Consider the following 21,656-nt stretch of genomic DNA (forward strand, 5'->3'; position numbering starts at 1 on the left):
GAGGGAGGGAGAGAATTTGATTTACCTCTACCAAGAAAGTGCAGTACCAGTCCTTGAGCCAGCAGCATCTGACCAGTTCTCAGCGTACAGCCCCAGCCACAATCTGTTGTCAAAGCTGAACCTTCTATTTGAGGAAATTCTTCCCTATAGGTCAGCCATATCCTAGAAATGAAATCCTTACGAAATTCTTCCACATTTCCCGCAATTACATGATCTTCTATTGCACATACGGATCTTGCAGTTAACATCTTACTTTCATCTTAAAAACAAAACAAAACCATAAGCTATATAGTGTATGATAAGCAAAGAAATGTCAATAATGGTGATAACATTATTGTTCTAAGTTATGGGTTACATCCCAATCTTTCTGGTCCTTTTTTTTTCTCATTTAAAAGGAAGATAAGCCGGGTGTGGTGGCACATGCCTTTAATCCCAGCACTCCGGAGGCAGAGGCCGGCAGATCTGAGTTCGAGGCCAGTCTGGTCTCCATTAGCGAATCCAGGCCAGCAGTGGCTATAGGGAGACCTTGTCCCTCCCCCCGAAAAAAAGATTAATCTTATGCCTTCTGATCAAGTAAGAATGAATCTGACATGTTTGTACTCTGTAGGTAACTAACACAGGGTATTGTATAGTGCTGCTAATAATGAACATCTTGTATTCCATATACAATTCTTTGATGTATGGGTATGAGGAGAGAATAATATAAAATATCTTTTTATCTCATTTGGCTCAGGATATTCATATTAGAGCTCTTTAAAATGTGATTTGCAAATAACATGTCATGATTTGTCAATACGTAAAAATGTATATAATAATATAATCTAAAATTTAAAATAAAATGTGCAAAATTGTCGTTAATATTTACACTCAATTACACAGTCAAAACTAACAAGTAACAGAGTAAGAAGAATGTAAAATTCTGCTGGGCATGGTGGAGCATGCCTTTTAATCCCAGCACTTGGGAGGCAGAGGCAGGTGGATTTCTGTGAATTTGAGGCCAGCCTGATCTACATAGCGAGTTCCAGGCTAGCTGGGGTTACTGGGAGACCTGGCTCAAAAAAGACCAAAAATATAATAATAATAATAATAATAATAATAATAATAATGTAAAATTCTTAAAGCATAATTATCCTTTTATGTTCAAATGTAATTTTTTAGAATGTGTTTCAATGCACATATATCATTTGTAAAGGCCTTTACAGACCGATTGCATCTAACACAATTTTTTTTTTTTTTTGGTCTTTTTGAGACAGGGTCTCCCTGTAGACCCAGCTGACCTGGAACTTGCTATGCAGGCCAGGCTGGCCTCGAACTCACAGAGATTTGCCTGCCTCTGCCTCCCAAGTGCTGGGATTAAAGGCGTGCACCACTGCACCCGGCCCTTCTATCACAATTTTTAAGAAAAAAAAATTGTTTGCCCAATAATTTACAAAACATTATTCTCAAAATGAACTAACATTCCTTGATTATTCCCAGAGAAACCACCTAACTTTTACAACTGCAGCATCAAGGAATGCTTAACATAAACTGATCTATTAAGTATTGGTTTGGAGGGGTAGGCAGGTGGGGAAATAAATATATCTACCTACAATTCTCAACTCCAAGAAGTTCAATATCCAGTACCCATCTGAAGGATGCTAAAAGTAAAAGGATTTACAATGCACTCATTCTTCATACTTCTTCCACCCATCCCTTTCTTCAACCTCATTCTGAAAAAATTATATTCATACTAACTTTGTATATATTCAACAGATGATTATAAATAAGTGCCAAGCCTCTATTTACATGCCTCTCTTTGAATATTATATAGAATTTAAAGTCAGGTACAAATATATAAGTGCCTAGATATTAAACAGAGCACTATATGTGCCAGGCTTGGTGTCACCTGCCTTTAATCCCAGCAGATGCAGGTAGATCTCTGTGAGACCCAAGACAGCCTGGTCTCCATAGTGAGCTCCAGGCCAGCAGAGGATACAGGGAGACCCTGTTTTATCTCAAAAAGACAAAAACCAAAACAAACAACAACAAAACACCAGAGCACTATATTTCTAAACATTCTACTTTTGTCATTTAAATTTGATATAATAGCTCTTAATTCTCACACCTTATCCAGTAGCCTTCCAAACACAGAGCTCCTAATATACTCTAAAGAAGTAATTAATTTCTTAAGATCTAGTCTCCTCTAACTCTATGTACTATAGAGAAACTGCTCATACTAAATGAACTTTGTCCCAAGAACTTTAAAAAAAAAATGAGGATTTGATACAGATGTCCTATTCAGGGATAAGTACTCTGAAGTCTCATTTTCTGCACACAGGCCAGTTGTAGGTTTCTGTGTTACTTACTACCTGCTGCATAAGGAAACTGCTCTGGTGAGAACTGAGAGATGCACTACTCTATGGTTATAACATTAAGTTATATCATTTTAATATGATAGCTATTAAGTAGAAAACTAGTATTGGGCTCTCCCCTATGTCCTGTGACCTGTCTAGCCTCATGTTCTTAAGCTGATATGACTGCCAGGTATGGGCTCCATTATTTGAGGTGAACCTTAAATCCAATTAGAGAGTGGTTGACTACTCCCATAATATTTATATATTTGACTCCCATAATATTTGACTACTCCCTTAATATTTCACTGGTGGGTATATCTTGCCAGGCCAGTTATTGTAGTTCACAGGATTCAAGCTGGGTAAGGTTGATGAATATTTTTTCCTTCCAGTAGCCTGCATAGCACCTTCTAGTGCTATGAACACTAGCCAGTAGAGATGAGGCTCTAAAGTCAACACCAACTTAATTTCTCCTTGTTTGTTCTACAGCTCATGGATTCTGCCTCCCAAGGCTCAAGGATCATTGTGGAAGATGGGTGGAAAGACTGTAAGAGCCACAGGTAGTATTTGACCACAAGGAAACAGAGTTTTCCAGACAGCTGGTAGGTTAGTCATATGCATTCACAACAATGAGTGACAATGTGCAGAAGTCACAGGCAAGCTCAAACCAGATAAAATCCTAGCACAGACATGGAGAAGTAGGTAAGAAACCCCAACCCAACTTAAGGAAACTTTGGCAACCAATGCTACTGGGAGAGGGGGAAAGACCATCTCTTTCAAGAATGTGATTCTTGGTAGGTTAGTTAGGCTACAGTGGCTAGATCCACACTGAATGTCATTTGGGGACACAAATTAGGCTCTATAAGCCATATATATAATAAGTCCTATAGAGTCTAATATAGATTATGTGTATATATATATGTGTGTGTGTGTGTGTGTGCATATATAGATATATAAAGTTGAGTACATTAAATTGAGCAGGGGGCAAGAAGGGGAGGAGCAGATACAAGAGGGAATCTAAATACCATCAAATTATATTGTATGAAAATCCAAAAATTTAATCAAAAACATAAAAATAAAATTTTAAATACACACCCACACACAAAGAAAAATGAAGATAGGCTGGTGAGATGGGTCAGCAGTTAGGAGCTGGTACTGCTCTTTCAGAGGACCTGAGTTCAGTTCCCAGTACCCATACTGTAAGCTCACAATCACCTGTAACTCAGCTCCAGGGGATCTGACACCCTCTTCTGGCCTCTGCAGACACTGCACACATATGGTCCACTTACATACATGCAGGCAAAATATTTATACACATAAAAATAAATAAAAATTTAAAAAATAGATGGAGACTGAACAATACACTCTCAAATGACAAAAGAGTCATTCCATTGACTGGAAAGAGCTTTAAGAATTCCTATATTCTGGACTGGAAAGATGGCTCAGAAGATAAGAGCACTGGCTGTTCTTGCAGAGGACCTAGGTTCAGTTCCCAGCATGTACCTGGGAGCTAACAACCACCCCTAACTCCAGTTCCAGGAGATCCAACACATTCTTCTGGCCTCCGTGGGAACTACACAACATGGATGCACTTACATACTTGCAGGCAAAACACTCATATACAAAAAATAAACATAAAAATAAAATTTTAGAAAATAATTTCTAGAATCAAATGAAAAATGAACACACAATCTACCCGAACCTTTGGAATATGCTAAGGCCATTAAAGAGGAAAGGGGAAGGGGAATGAAGGAGAAAAAGAGGGCTAAGGGGGAAGAGTGCAGGCAAGAGAGGACAATGGACTATATATGCCATGAAGGTATATGAAACTATTTGGGAGAAGGAAGAGAACCAGCAACGGGGGTAGAGGAGGGAAGGGGGAAGGAAGGTATGAATGAAAGCTCTCAGAAAGAATCTGCACCTACAAAGCCTGATTGGCTGATTAGAACTTCAATGACTGTGGAGGGATTTGGAATGGTGCAGATCTAGAATCTAATTACAAACTATCTTAGATACCTTTTAGCCTCCTTAAACAGTCATTTACTATTCACTGTATGTATTTACTGTCTGTAACTTAGCTTCCTTGTGGTTATTAGGAGGATCTTTTGGAATGCCACAAAGTGACCACTTCCACTATTACCACATATTAAAGTTACCAGAGAATCCAATAAAGAACAAAAATACATCAGTCCAGGCATGGTACACATCTTTAATCTCAGCACTTGGGGGGCAGAAGTAGGCAGATCTCTGGAATGGAGGCCAACCTGGTCTACATAGCAAATTCCAGGTCAGCTGTGGCTAGAGGGAGACCCTGTTTCAAAAAAAAACTATATACAGGGGGAGAAAATGTCATGGCAAATAATGTAAGTTACCTATAGAAATACGAGAACTATTTAACATGATTAAATACATTAATGTAGCTTACCATGTTGAGTAACCCAAAATATGAGAAACTAACAAAAAATGACATGATCCTTATTCTCAAGGAGTTTACAAGAACCAAACCATATGGTAATACATTGTGTGATGTGTGATATACAAAATATAGGTGCTTAATATGTCAGAAGAATTTAATCTAGAGATAAAATAATACAAAGTCTAACAATGAAATTCTTCAAAGATTTTTAAATGCTTTACACACTTATCACTTACCTTCATATTTAAAATGATAACATTTTCCAAGCAATAACACAGGTGAATTTCTACTAAAATATGTCTTTGTTTTTAACACCCAACCTAAGAGAAGAAAGAAAAAGAGGTTTTACATTAAAATATTTCAAACTGAGTCTTGCAATATTTTTTTCTTATTTAACTTCAAGCTATAATGATCATTATGACTATGCATTTTTTTAAAGTTACAAAATCTTGCCTGCACATGGTACACAGACATAAATTCAGGCATACACACATGCACATAAAATAATAAATGAATCTTTTTAAAAGCTATAACATCTTTTGACAAAGAACCAAAATTAGAAGATATTTATGCAAATTTGAATAAATTTCAGTCTCTTAGCCACATTCTACCCACATAAAGAACATAAGAGAAAAAGTTATTTTAATTTGCTTTGACAGGCTATGGTGCTCTTATGGCACAAAACTGCCAAGGTAAAGATTCTACTTCTAGTCCCTTCACACTAACTTCTTTTCATCAAGAAAACAAATAACATCAATTTCTTGTATTTTCTTCCACCTCAGATATTTAAAAGGCATAAAATACTTGAAAATTCCTAGAAAGTAATTTAAGAAAAACACACAGAAGGCTAGAGCTCATGATAAAAGTAGACTCTAACTGCTGTCTGAATATGGTATGTATGGTATTCTTAAGACATCTTCATCTCAGTCTTCCAATTTCCTGTCCCTAAACCTCCAACTTCAGTAGCAAACTAATTCTTCAAGTTTTTTTCCTACTGAACTGCCAGCATGGAAACCGTAGTGATGTTTTTGACATTTCAGGATGGCATTAACCATTCTGAATCTCCTGAGAAAAGCACTTGCCTTCTATGTTGCTGAACACTTCCAATATATGAAATTCCTGACTGCTAATGGTAGACTTAAAAGTATCTCCCAAGCCAGGCATGGTGGCACACGCCTTTAATCCCAGCACTCAGGAGGCAAAGGCAGGCAGATCTCTGTGAGTTCAAGGCCAGTCTGGTCTACATAGTGAGTTCCAGGCCAGCTGGTGTTACAGGGAGACTGTCTCAAAAAGACCAAAAATAAAGGTATCCCCTTCTTGAGCCCAATACTATGATTCCGCTAAATGACATAGTATTAAATTGACTCCTAGTAACTTACTGTTATCCTCAGAGATTAATGCATCTCTCAACTCTCACCAGAGAAGTTTCCTTATACAGCAGTTACTATCTGTGTTGCTAACACAGAGAGCCACAATCAGTCAAGGTGCAGAAAACAAGAGGCTGCAGACTGCTTATCCCTGAATAGAACACCTGTATCAAACTTCTGCCTCCCAAAACTCCAGGATCATTGTAGAAGAGAGGATGGAAAGATTATAAGAGCCAGAGGTAATGAATGACCATAGGGAAACAGAGTTGTCCAGACAGCTGGTCAGTTACTTATATGAACTCACAGCAATGGTGACAGCAAGCACAAGTCCCATGTAAGCTCAAGACTGACAAAATCCCAGGATAGGTGTGGGAAAGTGGGTAAGAAACCCCAACCATACCTGAGGAACTATTGGCAACTGACAGCTGCTGGGAGAGAGGGAGTCAGTCTCTTTTAAGGGTAAGACTCTCAGTGGGCCCACACTGAACAGCATTAGGAGACACAAATTTGACTCTATAGGCCATATACACATATATTTTTTATATATGTATATATAATATAGAATACATGAAATATATAATAGACTACATGCAATTGAGTGGGGAGTAGTTAGGGAGTGCAGATAGGGATGGGGATCTAAATATGAAAAAATACATTGCATGAAATTCATAAAAATTCAATTAAAAATTATATCTTAAAAAAAGCATCTCCCAGGGCTGGAGAGATGGCTCAGCAATTAAGAACACTGACTGTTCTTGCAGAAGACCCGGGTTCAAAGCTAACAACTATCTGTAACTCCAGTTCCAGGGTACCCAGACAGCCTCTTCTGTCCTCCATGGGCATTGCATGACACGGGTGCACTTACCTACATACAGGCAATACACACATACACATAAAATAAAAATTTTAAAAAAAGTATCTCCCACTGGGCATGGTGGTGCAGGCCTTTAATTCCAGCAGAGGCAGAGGCAGAGGCAGGCAGATTTCTGTGAGTTCAGGCCAGCCTGGTCTACACAGTGAGCTCCATACCAGCTGAAGCTACAGGGAGACCCAGTCTCAAAAACACATTAAAAAAAAAAAGAAGTATCTCCCTTCTAGAGTCAGTCATGGTGGCTCATACCAGTAATCCCTACACTCAGGAGGTAGGAGGATCACAAGTTTGCATCCAACAAGCGCTACACAGATTCTGTCTCTAAAAACAAAATAAGGGGCGAGGGGGTATTTTCTAAAAACAAGAGCACATAGAGATAGAATTAAAGTCAACAGACTTGGGTCTAGTGTTAAAGTAGGCTATCTGCCTTTAACACGGTTGTCAGAAAAGTTTAAAACTGGTGATTTTTATAAAAATATTCCCTAGAGAACTTTATACAAATAAAGAAAAATATGCATTTAAAATAAAGATGATGTTGCCAGATATGGTTGGTACACTCCTTTAATTTCAGCACTCAGGGGACAGAGGCAGACAGATGCCTGTGAGTTCAAGGCCAGCCAGGGCTACATAGTAAGATCCTGCCTCAAAAACAAAATAAAAAAGATGATGCAACAAAGAGCCTATTGCTGAAGACACTATATACATGAATCATGGAACAAACAAGGTAAAATCAAGTTGATAAGAACATCAAAGCTTCATCTCTACTGGCTAACTTTCACAGTGCTGGAAGGTGCTATTCATGCTATCAGAAGAGAAAAGTAATCATCAGCCTTGCCCAGCTGTAAACACTGTGCGCTACAAGAACAACAGGCTTGGCAAGATCTGCCCACTGGTGCAACAGTGGCATAAATGTTATATGGGTAACCAACCACTTTCTGATTAGATTTAAGGTTTGCTTAACAAAATGGAGCCCATACCTGGCACTGATATCAAGCCTTGGAACATGGACAGATCACAGGGCACAGGAGAGAATCTACTATTATTATTCTGCTAAATGGCTATAGTAGTAAACCAACTCCTAATGACATTGTTATACCCATAAATTAGTACATCTCTCAACTCTCACCAGAGAAATTTCTTCTTGCAGCAGATGGTAATTAACAGCGAGACCTACAGCTGCAGAGAGAAAGAGGCTGAATGGAACACCTATATCAAACCCTCGCTTCCCAAGGCTCAGGGATCATTGCAGAGGGGGCAGAATGATTTTAAGAGCCAGAGGTAGTGGATGCCTAGAAGAAAACAGTTACTCATATGAATTCACAGCAATTGTGACATCATGCACAAGACAATCAACTAAAACAAATTCTCAGCATAGAGGTCGGGGAGGTGGGTAAAAAAGCCCAACTCTAACTGAGGAGTTGCTAGCAACTAATAGCTGCTGGGAGAGGGAAGAGTAGGTGATGGTGAAGAGGTTTACCAGGTTGCTGTGAATGAACCCTCACCAAAGGGCATTTGGGAGCACAAATTACACTTGATAGGTCTTAAAAAAAAAAAAAAAAAAGAGGACATGAAATCAAGCAGGAGGTAGTAAGATGGGATACAGATAGGGGAGGGAGTTTGAACATAATCAAAATACATTGTATAAAATTCTCAAAAATTCAATTAAAAAACTTTTTTTTAAAAAGAAGTGTCTTGCCGGGCATGGTGGCACACACCTTTAATCCCGGCACTCAGGAGGCAGAGGCAGGCAGATCTCTGTGAAATCGAGGCCACCCTGGTCTACACAGTGCCAGGCCAGCTGGGGCTACAGGGAGATCCTGTCTCAAAAAGACCAAAAAAAATAAATAAATTAAGAAAAGAAAAGAAAAAGAGAAGTGTCTTAATTTATGAGAAGACAGATTAGGAAGTCAGATACACTAATTAGGCTTTACTTAGATTACTGTAAGACATCAAAATAGTTTCCCTGCTAGTAGTCTTTCTCCATTCTCAGCAATGTCATCTATGTCACTGCCAAATTAAACTTCCTGTAGCTCAGCCTTGATTAGAAATTCTTCTGTTCAAAATATCCTGTCGGGCTACCAAGACGGCTCAGTGGTTAAAGGCGCCTACTGTCAAGCCTGATCTGAGTTCAGTCCCAGAACCCACATGGTGGAAGAAGAGAACCAACTCCAACAGTTGTCCTCTGACTTCCACATGCACACCATGGCATGTGCACACATACATAAATAAAAAAATAAAATAAAAACATTCTGTTATTCACTACATAATAGACTTACTATGAATTTCTCAACCACACACCAAAGACTATGCACAATTTAATACAAATTATACCCTATATCCCAACATCCTTCACTTCCACTCAAAGTGGGCTGCACTACTTGATTCATGCTATCACCTGACAAAAATGCTTCCCCAGTACAACGCATCTACATCTTGCTCCTTCTTTGGGCTCAAAATGGTCTTTGGGTTTGTTTTTTGTTTTTTGTTTTTCCAGCTAGATCTAGTTTTCTCCTAAATTCCAATGGGACAGTGGTGTTTATCTGTTGTATGCCAGGAGCTAGGCCAGGGTTTTACATACATTATCTTTTAAGAAATAGTAGTTCAATGGGGCTGGAGAGATGGCTCAGTGGTTAAGAGCACTGACTGCTCTTGCAGAGGACCCGGGTTCGATTCCCAGCATTTACTTGGCAGCTACAAACCATCCTTAACACCAGTTCCAGGGGAATCTGAAGCCCTCTTCTGACCTCCACGGCATTGCATGACACAGGTGCACTCACATACATGCAGGCAATACACTCATACACATAAAATAAAAATAATAAAAAATATTTAAAAAAGAAATAGTTCAAATCCCCAAAATAATAGCAACCCTCTCTCCCTAAATAGCAGCATATTTCCAAGCTCTCAGTGAAAATAAGCTCAAATAAAAAGAAACAACCTTCTCACTTTCTCCCTATGGTTTATTCTGAACCGACTTCTACCAACAACTCACCAATCCAATCCTCCCTCAAGAAAGGAAGAGCTGTCAGACGCCTGAGACAGTCAAAGCGTTCACATTTCACAAGAGCACAAGATGATAGCTCAGTCATCAATCATGGGATACATACTCTCTTGCTCTTCTATTTCCTGTGCAGACCCTAGCAGGGGCTAACCCCTCATAATAGACTGACTTCCTTCATGCCAGGTGCATAAAAAGATTCAGAGCTTCTCAGAAGACCCTGACATTCTTTTTTTCCACAGACATATAGGAGCTCAATCAGACCAGCATACCAAAACACTAACCTACACATTATACTTCTTCTTCTAATTATTCAGTTTTAGTTGACCAGTCTTCATTTTGTCTTTATAAATACATTAAAAGAAATGTCTTACTTATCTTTGCTCTAGCTTACTGATGCTGAATCAAGATATTATGAAGCAGACATTGAATCAGGATATTAAGGAGCAGACAGAAGGACTGAAGAATATAAAAAATAAAGAGCCAAAGCTGGGCATGGTCATGCACGCCTGTAGTCCCCACACTTGGGAGGCAGAGGCAGGTGGATCTCTGTGAGTTCAAGGCCAGCGTGGTTTACATAGTGAGTTCCAGCACAGCTGGGGCTACAGGGAGACCCTGTTTCAAAAAGACCAAAAATTTTAAAAATAAAAATAAATAAAGAGCCAAAGGGAAGGGATGTTGGGGGAGGGATAATAAACACTAAGAATGTTGAAAAGGACATACGGAAATCTATTATTTTATGAACTTTCTAAAAAATACAGATATGCACACACACACACACACACACACACACACACACACACACAAGAGTTTAAATGGAGTTGCCCTACATGGGATAATGTTCCTACCATAAGCCAAAGATTGCCAAATAAAAAGCCCAGTGCCAGATATGGAATACTTCCCCTTGAGTTGTTGGTCAAGATGCAAGCTACTGTCATTGCTCTTGGTTGTCTACCAAAACTTGGTAGAAAGACCTTATTACTAAAGACACCACATACATTTGTCACAGGACTCAGAGAAACCAACCTGGATGCTTCCTCCATGATGACTAGATTTCATAGTATTAGAAGCTGCTATGCAGGCTGCTGGAGAAGGAAAGTCATCAACAGTCTTACCCAGATATGATAGCTACAATAATGACCATCCAGGCCAGATATGCCCATGTGTGTAATAGTGGCATGAATGCTATATGGATAAGTAACCACTTTCTGCTTGAATTTAAGGTCTGCTCCACAAGAGAAAAAAAACTCCTGGTATTGTAAACCCGACAAAGAATCTGTAGCCCTAAGGGTGAACCTACAATTATTTGCTAACCAGACATAGTATCAAGCTGCCTTATAATACATATCTTCATTCCCACAGATTAGTGCAGCTCTTAGTTCTCATCAGAGAAGCATCTTTGGGTAGAGGATGGTAGTTAATACAAAGACTTGCAACTGGTCAAAGTGCAGAGAACAAGTGTCTGTAATGTGTGCAATCAAAAAGGCTCAGAGAACAGTGCAGAAAAGGGGGCAGGAAGACTGTAAGAGCCAGTAATCAGGGAGGACTCGGATGAAACAGTGTCTTCTGAACACAAGACCATTGCATTCGTGAATTCTCAACAGCTGTAGTTACTTGCACAAGACCGAACAAGATCAAGGCAGTCAACACACCAGCAAGGATGGAGGAGGGGTTCACATGCCTCCATCACTATGTGAGGAGCTAGTGACAGTTGATGGCTGCTAGGGGGAATTTCCTTTAAGGGTGTGATCCTTGGTAGGCTGACCATGTTCCACATTCATGCATATATGGGCAGCACTAATTGGACTCATAGTGGATTATTTTTAAAAAAAGGACATAAAGTTGGGTGGGAGATGGAAGGGGGATCCAAAAGGTGGTGAAGAGGGAGGGTGGGGTGAGTGTGATCAAAATACATGGCATAAAAGTAGAAATTCTCAAATAGAAAACATTTTATTGAAAAATAGAGCATTGAAGCCGGGCATGGTGGCACACGCCTTTAATCCCAGCACTTGGGAGGCAGAGGCAGGCTGATCTTTGTGAGTTCGAGGCCAGCCTGGTCTACATAGTGAGTTCCAGGACAGCTGGGGCTACAGGGAGACCCTGTCTCAAAAAGACAAAAAAAAAAAATAGAGCCAATGAATAAGAGCCTAGCACATTAAAAAAAAAATAAGAAGTATTCTTTTGTTTGCTTATTCATTAGGGTGTGTATGTACAGAGGACAGGTTTGTGGAGTCAGTTCTCGCCACCTTTCATGTGAGTTCTGAGGCTTGAACTCAGGTCACCAGACTAGTGAGACAAGTGTTCTTATCTGCTGAGCTATCTTGCTGGCCCAGAAATAAGTATCCTTATGAAAAACTTCTTTCTATCCTCATTAAAAATGTACTCATCAGAATACCTCATATTCAAAAACAATATTTTTATTCTGCTCATCAGTCTCCCTCCACTTTCTTTCTAACTTCTACCTCTACCTATAATAGGGAGGTGGAACAGAGACAAATTAAACATCATTATTTCTAAAATAAAACTAGTTATTTTAATAAAACTGAATAAATTAAGAAAAATGGATATTTCTGCTTAGTTCTCCAAAGAAGAGTGCTAAATTGGTTCTACAGAGTACGTGTCTTATGCCTTGCAACCTTGCATGTTCCTCTGGAGAAGCATTGGACCTTATTTTTATTTTTTTATTTTTTTTTGCCTTGAAACCACACATCTTCCACTCAAGGATGATACAATCAACTGATGCAAGCTCCGGGAAAACCAAGCTTGGGGCCTAAGATTGCAAACCTGACAACATGGACCAAGGGAACCAGAACACATAACTGCAAGCACTTAAAGTATTTACCAACAACACAAATCAAAAAAACTGAGACAAACTTCAAGCTCAGTCTGAATCGGGGCAAGGGCACAACTCAAAGAAAAGAGAAGGTGGTACATAGAACAGCTACAGCTGATAACAAAAAGCTTCAGAGTTCTCTAAAGTGAACTGGCTACGAAAAATATAGCCAGTACTGACGAGGTGAACATGATTAAAGAGGACGGAACAGTTACTCATTTCAACAATCCCAAAGTCCAAGCGTTTCCCTCTCCAATAACACCTTTGCAATTACTGGTCATGCAGAAGGCAAACAAATCACAGAAATGCTTCCTGGAATATTAAGTCAGCTTGGTGCTGACAGCTTAACAAGCCTTAGGAAATTAGTTGAACATGACAGTTCCCATGACAGTTCCCATGACAACTGTTGGATAGCAAAGCACAAAACCCAGAAGACATTGATGAAGAGGATGACAATGTTCCAGATCTCATAGAAAATTTTGATGAAGCATCAAAGAATGAAGCTAACTAAAATCCCCTGGGTTTTTTAAAAAATATGTATGAGTGTTTTGCCTGCATATATGTAAGTGCACCCACGTCATGCAATGCCTCTGGAGATCAGAAGAGAACACTGGATCCCCTGGAACTGGAGTTAGGGATGGTAACTAACCACCATGTGGGTGCTGAGAATCAAACCCTGGTCCTCTGCAAGAGCAGTCAGTCCTCTTTTTTTTTTAATTTTTTAATTTTTATTTTTATTTATTATTTTTATTTCATGTGTATGAGTGTATTGCTTGCACGTATGTGAGTGCACTCATGTCATGCAATGTTGCAGAGGTCAAAAAAGGGCTTCAGATGCCCCTGGAACTGGAGTTAAGGACAGTTCATAGCCGCCATGTGGGTGCTGGGAATTGAACCCCAGTCCTCTGCAAGAGCAGTCAGTGCTCTTAACCGCTGAGCCATCTCTCCAGTCCCAAATTCTATGGTTTCTGGAAACTCGCATGGACTAGATTTAACAATCAACTATGCTGTTCCAAAGTTTTACAGACATGGAGAACATAGCCTGTTACTAGTTCAGTAATATAAATATTTTGTATATTAATAATGCTGTTTGTTCAGCATTTCTCAGTCATTTGATTTTGCATTTTGTACTTCTTCCCAGGATCTATTCTTTTGGTCAAAATATCAAGTATTGGTACAGTCTGAGGGTGGTTTTTGGTTTTTTGATTCTTTGAGGGGGGAGGGATTTTGGTGTATGTATGTACATGTATGCATGTGGGTATGTGTGTATACAGTGGTGAGCAAATTGGTTAACAAGTTATATTTATCCTCTTCCTTCCCTCAGTAGAAATGAAACAAGTCTTTGCATTTGTTACTTTTTTCTGATATCACACAGAATTAATAAGAAGTGAATATGATTCATTTCAAATATGAAGAGATCCTACTATTGGAGGTTTGTTTTTAATTTGCTTGGTTAACTATCATTTTTCATATACTTCTCTGGGTTGGAAATGCCTTCAGATATTTAGTCATCAGATTCATGTCAGAGTAACAGGTCAGGTACCTTTGGTACGGTAGCCTTTGATTCACTTAGCTAATCAGACCCAGAAATTTTCCTTTAATTAGCTAGTACTTTTCTCTCCTCTGCTTTGATCTTTGAATGGACTGGTAATATGTTTATCTTGATAATATGTTTATCTTCTGCCTAGCTTGAGAAGGAAGTTCACCATATAGAGTTAAGCACCTAATCCCTCTTTTTGTAAGCTTTTGATTCCTCATCTTGAGGAACAACTCCATACTGAACATTTTATTTCCCCTCACTTTTATAGTTTGGTAGATTTTAAACTGGAATAGCTAGCATGTGCTTGCTAAATAACTTTATGCCAGCCTTACCTAGTATTCTAGCTGTTCTCAGTAGCAGATGCAAGAGTGCCTCTTTCAGCAAGGCTGAAATTGGGAATGTCCTTTTGAATGGAAATAACATAGGCCATGGACCCCTAGCATAAATGGACATTCTGTGAAATGCTGGCTGGACCTAGGAGAATTTCTTTTAATCATTCTCCTACTCAGCCTTGAACCTACCTCTGGGTAGATCTTATTATTGACTGTATATGCTTACAACACCCTCCAGTATGCTTGGAATAATGCTTTGGGGGGAGCAGTGGTAAAGCACAGTAATTTTTTTTTTAACTTCCTTTCAGAGAATTTAGAAGTAAGTTATATTCATTCACTCAAGTTTTCCTCTTGCTGTCTGATAAAAGCTTGCATTTTGCATATTAGCATTTATTATAGATGACCATTTAGGATAAGATTTAAGGAATCTATTCTTTCCTGGCCATCACCAAACTAACTGCAGCTTAACAACTTTTATTAAGTTGCAGCATGCCAACTTTTATTTCAAGTTAGATCTTTTTCCCTGGTATGTGCATGATCAACAGCATACTGAGAGATCTATAGACATGAAGGCAAAGCTCTTTGTGTTTTTTCATCTAAACATTTCTAATTTATTTTATAAATATGTTAGATTTCTTTCCTGTTATGTTTTATATAATAGAGCTAAAATAACAGTAATTAAAAGAAAAGGTTCCCAGCACCCATGGTGGCTCCCAAAAAGTTGTTCCCTAACCTCCACATGAGTGGCACAGCACGTGCACTCTCCACACATATACATGCACATATTCATTTATGTGCAAAATAAATAAAACAGAAGTGTAATTTAATTTTTTTTTTTTAAGAAATTCAGATGTTTTGACAAGAAATTCAGGAATCAGAGAAGGTCCAGGGAGGAAAAGTAACAAAAAAATGTGTATGGTGGTTTGAATGAAAATGTATTTGGACATTTTGTCCCTTGACGATGGCACTGTTTTGGGAGGTTTTAGAAGGTGTGGCTATCCTGGAGGAAGCATGTCACTGGGGGTGGGCTTAGAGAGTTCTTAAAAGCCTTGCCAGATCTCCAGTTTCTCTCTTGCTTCCTGTGCCCGCCTGATGATGTGAGAGCTTAGCTTCTGCTGCTCCTGCTCCAGCCACCTCCAGCCACCATGCCTCCCTGCCATGACGGGCTGTAATTCCCTTGGAACCGTATGCTCAAATAAAGTCTTCCTTCTATAAATTGCTTGTGTCAGGTTTCTATCACAGCAACAGAAAAGTGACTAATACAATGTGGAAATGAAAAAGGTCACTAAGTCAAATAGAAAACTAAATACAAACTATATGCACTAGACTAGATTGGTTTAAATACAAACCAATACACTAGACTAGGCAGAAGAACGAACATTAAGGACTAAAGACAAGGAATCACTGCATTCAGACAGTGAGGAAAAAAGGTCTATGGGCTCAAAACTAAACAAGACATCTACACATCCCCTCTATGGCTCAGGAACAAAGCAGAAGAGGAAGAAGGAAGATAAGAATAAAAGACTGAGAAATACCATCCTCTAGACACAATACAACCACTGTAATCATTAATTCACAACAGCTGTGGTTACCTGTACTGGGCCCACACAGAACTGGCTCTATCAATAATCAGCCATGAAAGGAGGACAGGTTCATAGAGCCCTATCCTTTACTGCTGAACTACTGGCTACCAATAGATTCTGGGAGTGGGGAATCATTATTACCAGTTGTATACCCACTACTGAGCCCACCAGGTTCCAATGGATAGCTCCAAACCAATGGCCACAAGGTCCTAGTTAAACTCAATGGGTCATAAAAACAAAACAAATAGTCATGAGTATGAGAGAGAGACTTCAGAAGGGAGGGGTGATGATAGTAGGGAGCTGGGAAGATGTGGGGTCAGTATGCAATGTGTACATGCATGAAACCATCTAAGAACAAATTTATTTTAAAAAAGAATAATATCCCCAAGATAAGAGTGCTGGGGAACAGCTGGGGGCACTAACATCCCAGTGGTCCTTAATAGGGATGACCAAGTATATGGGCTCCAGTGGTGGTGGTGGGGCAATGGAGGGTGCCAGTGGGGATGAGGGTATAAAGATGATTAAGATTATTTGAGCTGTTCTGTATGAAATACACAAAAAGTTCAATTAAAAAAAAGAAAAAAAGAAAAATACAAAGGACCAATGGGGGGAAAAAAGAGTAATACTGAGGATAAATGAAATAAATAGATGATGCCAGGCATGGTGGCACACGCTTGTAGTCACAGCACTTGGGAGGCAGAGGCAGGTGGATCTCTGTGAGTTCAAGGCCTGCCTGGTCTACATAGCAAGTTCCAGGACATCTAGGGCTACAGGGAGACCCTGATTCAAAGAGACAAAAATAAATAAATAAAAAATAAAGAAATAGATAACTTAAATAAAATAAAATAAAATAAAAATACAAGATTGAGTTTCAGGAAATTAGAGATCAAAAGTAGGCTCTTACAACATATGCTACTGAAAAGTAGCATTAGTAGCATTGAAGACTTATACTCCAATAAACTGGAGAATCTAGAAGAAATGGATAAATTCTATGTATCTATGACCTACCAAAACTACACCAACCTAAAGAGATCTAGAGCAAGCAATGAGACTGAGGAAGTAGTACCCTCCAAATAAAGAAAAGCCAGGGCTAGATGGATTCAGTCACATGCTACCAGACCTTTAGAGAATTAACACAAAATGTTCCACAAACTACTCCATAACACAGAGGAAAAAAAGGCTTCTAAGCACATTCTATGAAGCCAACACTATCCCAACACCAAAACAAGACTAGAACATAACAGAAAAAGAAAACTCATGTCCTTGGTGAACACAGATCCTAAGGTCCTCAATAAAATCTTGCAAACTTAACTAACAGCACATTAAAAAGATCATAAACAAGCCGGGTGTGGTGGCACACGCCTGTAGTCCCAGCACTTGGGAGGCAGAGGCAGGCGGCTCTCTGTGAGTTCAAGGCCAGCCTGGTCTACATAGTGAGTTCCAGGACAGCGGGGGAAAAAGGGAGCCCCTGTTTAAAAAAAAAAAAAAAAAAAAAAAAAAAAAAAAAAGATCATAAACAATGACCAAGCTGAATTCATTCTAGGAATGCAAGGATGGTTCATATACAAAACAATATACATAACAATTATGCTGCACATAAGTAGAATAAAGGATAAAAATCACATGGTTGGTTGGCATGGTAGCACATGCCTTTAATCCCAGCACATGAGGGGCAGAGGCAGGCAGATCTCTGTGAGTTCAAGGCCAGCCTGAACTACATAGCCAGTTCCAGGTCAGCTGGGGCTACAGGGAGACTCTGACTCAAAAAGACCAAAAAAAAAAAAAAAATCACATGGTTGGGGCTGGAGAGATGGCTCAGTGGTTAAGAGCACTGGCTGCTCTTGCAGATGACCCAGGTTCAGTTCCCAGCATCCGCATGGCAGCTAACAACTATCCATAGTTACAGTTACAGGGAATCTAATGCCCTCTTCTGACCTCCAAGGGCAATGTACAACATGGGTGCACTTGCATACATGCTTGCAATACATTCATATACATAAAATAAAAATAATAAATAAAATATTTTTAATCACATAGTCATCCAGAAAAGGCCTTTAGCAAAATTTAACACACCTTCTTGATTAACTCTCTAAGGAAACTAAAAATAGAAGGATCATACCTCAACATAATAAAAGCTACATACACACAAAAAATGTAGAGTCAGTAGTATACCAAATGGGAAAAAAACTGAAAGCATTGCATCTAAAACCAAGAATGAGACAAGGGCAGCCTCTCTCCACTCTTATTCAATATTGTACTTCAGTTCTTAGGCAGCGTAATAATATAAACAAGAGAAATAAAAGTGACATAAATTAAAAATAAAGTCAACATACCCCTGATTCCACCAAAAACAAACCTCTTAGATTTGTTAAAACACTTTCAGGAAAGTAACAGTATACAAAATCAACATATAAAAATTAGAATCATTTCTGGACTGGAGGGATGACTCAGTGGTTAAGAGCACTAGCTGCTCTTGCAGAGGACCCAGGTTCAGTTCCCAGCACCCACATGGTGGCTAACAATCAGGGGATCTGATGCTCTTTTCTGGCATCCACAGAGCATTGCATGACACAGGTACACTTACATACATAAAGGCAATAAAAAAATTAGAAACTTTTCTATACAGTAATAATGAATAAGCCGAGTAAGAAATGAAGAAAATAACCCCAGGCTGTGATGATAGCTTAGTCAGTAAGCCGTTTGCCTTGTAAGCTTTAGAACCTGAACTTGATCCCCAGAACATACATTAAAAACCAGGTACTGGGGCTGGGGATGGTTCAACAGCTAAGAGCACTGACTGCTCTTACAGAGGACCTGGGTTCAGTTCCTAGCACCCACACGGCAGCTAAAAACTGTCTATAACTCCAGTTCTAGGGGATCTGATGCCCTCTTCTGTCCTCCACTGGTATTGCATGACACAGGTGCACTTACATGCAGGCACAACACTTATATACATAAAATAAAATAAAAATAATAAATAAAAAGCCAGGGATGAGATTCTGTGCATCTAATCCAGGTGCTGGGGGGGCTGAGACAGACAGATCCCTGGGGATCACTCACTAGCCAATCTAAACTACTCGACAAGCTCCAGAGCAGTGAGAGAGACCCTGTCTAAAAAACTAAAGTGTAGATCATGTCACTGGGGAATAACACCCAAAGTTAATTGACCTTTGGCCTCCACAAGCATGAGCACATGTGTGCATGCACACTCTTACACACATGCACCCCACCACACATTTCTATACACAGAGAGAAACAGACAGAATAATCCCATTCATAATCACCTCAAAATATAAGATACCTAGGAAGAAACCTTATCAAAGAAATGCTTATAATGAAAACTATAAAACACTAAAAAAAGAAAATACAGACATTAAAAGTTGGAAGTATCCTTGCCACAACAGGAGGAAGATCATGCCACACCTACCACCCCCTCCAAGGCTCAGGGACTTTTGTGGAAGAGGTTGGCGGAAAGAATGTAAGAGCCAGAGGAAGCGGTGACTGTTAACTAGACATGTACTCCAACCACTATGCCGGCAAGCTATAGTGACACCTCCTTCCCACGTTCATCAAGGAGTTGAGAGGGGAGTCAGTTACCCCTCCACCCAATCAGTTGACCTTAGCAGCATGTGGGGGAGAGGCTAAGGATATATAGCCAAGAATGCTAGGAGACACCTCTCTCACCATTTTGTGCAGCTGTTAGGAAGTCAAAGGATCTATATTTGAGTGTGGACTTTTCAGTGCAGCCATAATTGGGGGACAACCACTCCTCTGTAAATAAACCCCCTCCCCATGCAAGAAAGAAAGAAAGAAAGAAAGAAAGAAAGAAAGAAAGAAAGAAAGAAAGAAAGAAAGAAAGAAAGAAAGAAAGAAAGAAAGAAAGAAAGAAAGAAAGAAAGAAAGAAAGAAAGAAAGAAAGAAAGAAAGAAAGAAAGAAAGAAAGAAAGAAAGAAAGAGAAAATGATAGGTGTTTGGGTAGACAGATGAGAGGGATCTGACTAGACCACAAGTGGATGGACTTGTACTTGGGAACATCTGGGGACACTGACTTGATACAGTGGGCCTTAACACCCAGGACAAAGTATATGGGTTCCAGTGGGGGGGCTATGGGAAGGGTCTGGTGGGGACAGGGATATAAAGATAATTCAGATGATTTGAGATAGTCTGTACGAAATACAACAAAATTTAATAAAAACAAATTTTTTAAAAATAGGAAGTGGCCTGCAAGCCTCTCTATCCGAGGTAAGTCTATCCTGCCCTCCGTGCCTTGACTCCCCCAGCCTCATTCACACTCCCATCTCCTCCGCCAGTCTCTCCTCCTACCCTGGGTCCGGTCCCATTCCTTGTCTTGGTGCCCCAGACACCTGGGGAACCACCACTGCTTCCTGATCCTGTGCATCCAGAGGAACTCAGTTCCTTCCCAGGTCCCCAGCAGTGCTCTGGGCCTGGGCCCGCCCTCACCTCCCTCTGCCTCCGTGGGTCTGCACAACCCCCTAGCCTCTTTCCTGGACTCCAGGGCTGACCTCTCCTCTTCCTGCTCCTTTGCATCCAGACCAATCCAGCTCCTCAGTGCAGTCCCCAGGGGCCCTTGGGGCCGCTTCCCACCCCCATCTTCCTTTGCATCTCTGGGTGGTATAGCCACCAGCTGCCCTAGACCAGCATCTTTCCTAGGCTGGGCTCCCAGGCCAGTCCAAGCCCCAAATTCCTGAGGCCAAAATCTATCCTGAAGGGATCCAGACCTTAGGAGAAAGCCTGACAGCCTCTGACCCTCATCTGACTTGGGCCTCTGTGGGAACTCCTGAAGTCATATAAAATAAAAAGAGAAAACCAGAACCTTAGATGAACAAGCTTTTCATGCCCAAAAACTATACCACAAAGACACATAAAGTTTACAAAAAGAAGCAGCCCTAAACTTGAAGACTACACAAGAATTAGAAACTAAAAGAGATCAAATGACAAAATCACAGAGAAAAAAATAGTAACATGAAAAACCAAAATAACTTATCCCCACCAAATACCAATAGTCTTCTAAAGAGTACAATGGGAACCCCCTAGAGACAGTGCAGGACATGGAAATCAAAAGAACAATTATGAACATGATAAAAGAGTTCAGTGAATTTAAAGAACACACAAAGAAATCAAAGAACTGAAGGAAGACAGGGATATACTTCTGAATGAATTCAGAAAAGAGTTAGAAACATTGAAGAATACTCAGGCTGAAATGAAGAAGGAAGGGAAACACTGAGTAAGCCAATTAGAAATGAGAGGAGAAAGCCTCACCAATAGGATGAATGAAATGGAAAACAGAATATGAAGACAGGAAGATAAAATGGATGAATTAGATCACTCAAGCAAAGATTATGAAAAATTTAAGAAAGCACAAGAA

At 39.7% G+C, this 21,656-nt stretch overlaps 1 protein-coding gene and 1 pseudogene across 1 annotated transcript in view; one reads left to right on the top strand and one right to left on the bottom strand.

The window, feature by feature from the left end:
* The window catches only part of Atg4c (autophagy related 4C cysteine peptidase), a 101,910-nt gene that overhangs the window by 56,333 nt on the left and 23,921 nt on the right, over positions 1 to 21,656 (bottom strand). Inside the window, exons 3-4 of the mRNA XM_008831081.2 lie at positions 4,983 to 5,066; positions 26 to 259 (exon numbers count right to left, since the gene is read on the bottom strand). Of these exons, the coding sequence (XP_008829303.1) occupies positions 26 to 259; positions 4,983 to 5,066 (318 nt within the window). The remainder of the gene's footprint in view (positions 1 to 25; positions 260 to 4,982; positions 5,067 to 21,656) is intronic.
* On the top strand, positions 11,393 to 13,326 carry LOC103732493 (annotated as a pseudogene).

Source organism: Nannospalax galili, unplaced genomic scaffold (assembly GCF_000622305.1).
Source record: "Nannospalax galili isolate Female #2095 unplaced genomic scaffold, S.galili_v1.0 scaffold553, whole genome shotgun sequence".
Classification (NCBI taxonomy): Eukaryota; Metazoa; Chordata; class Mammalia; order Rodentia; family Spalacidae; genus Nannospalax; species Nannospalax galili.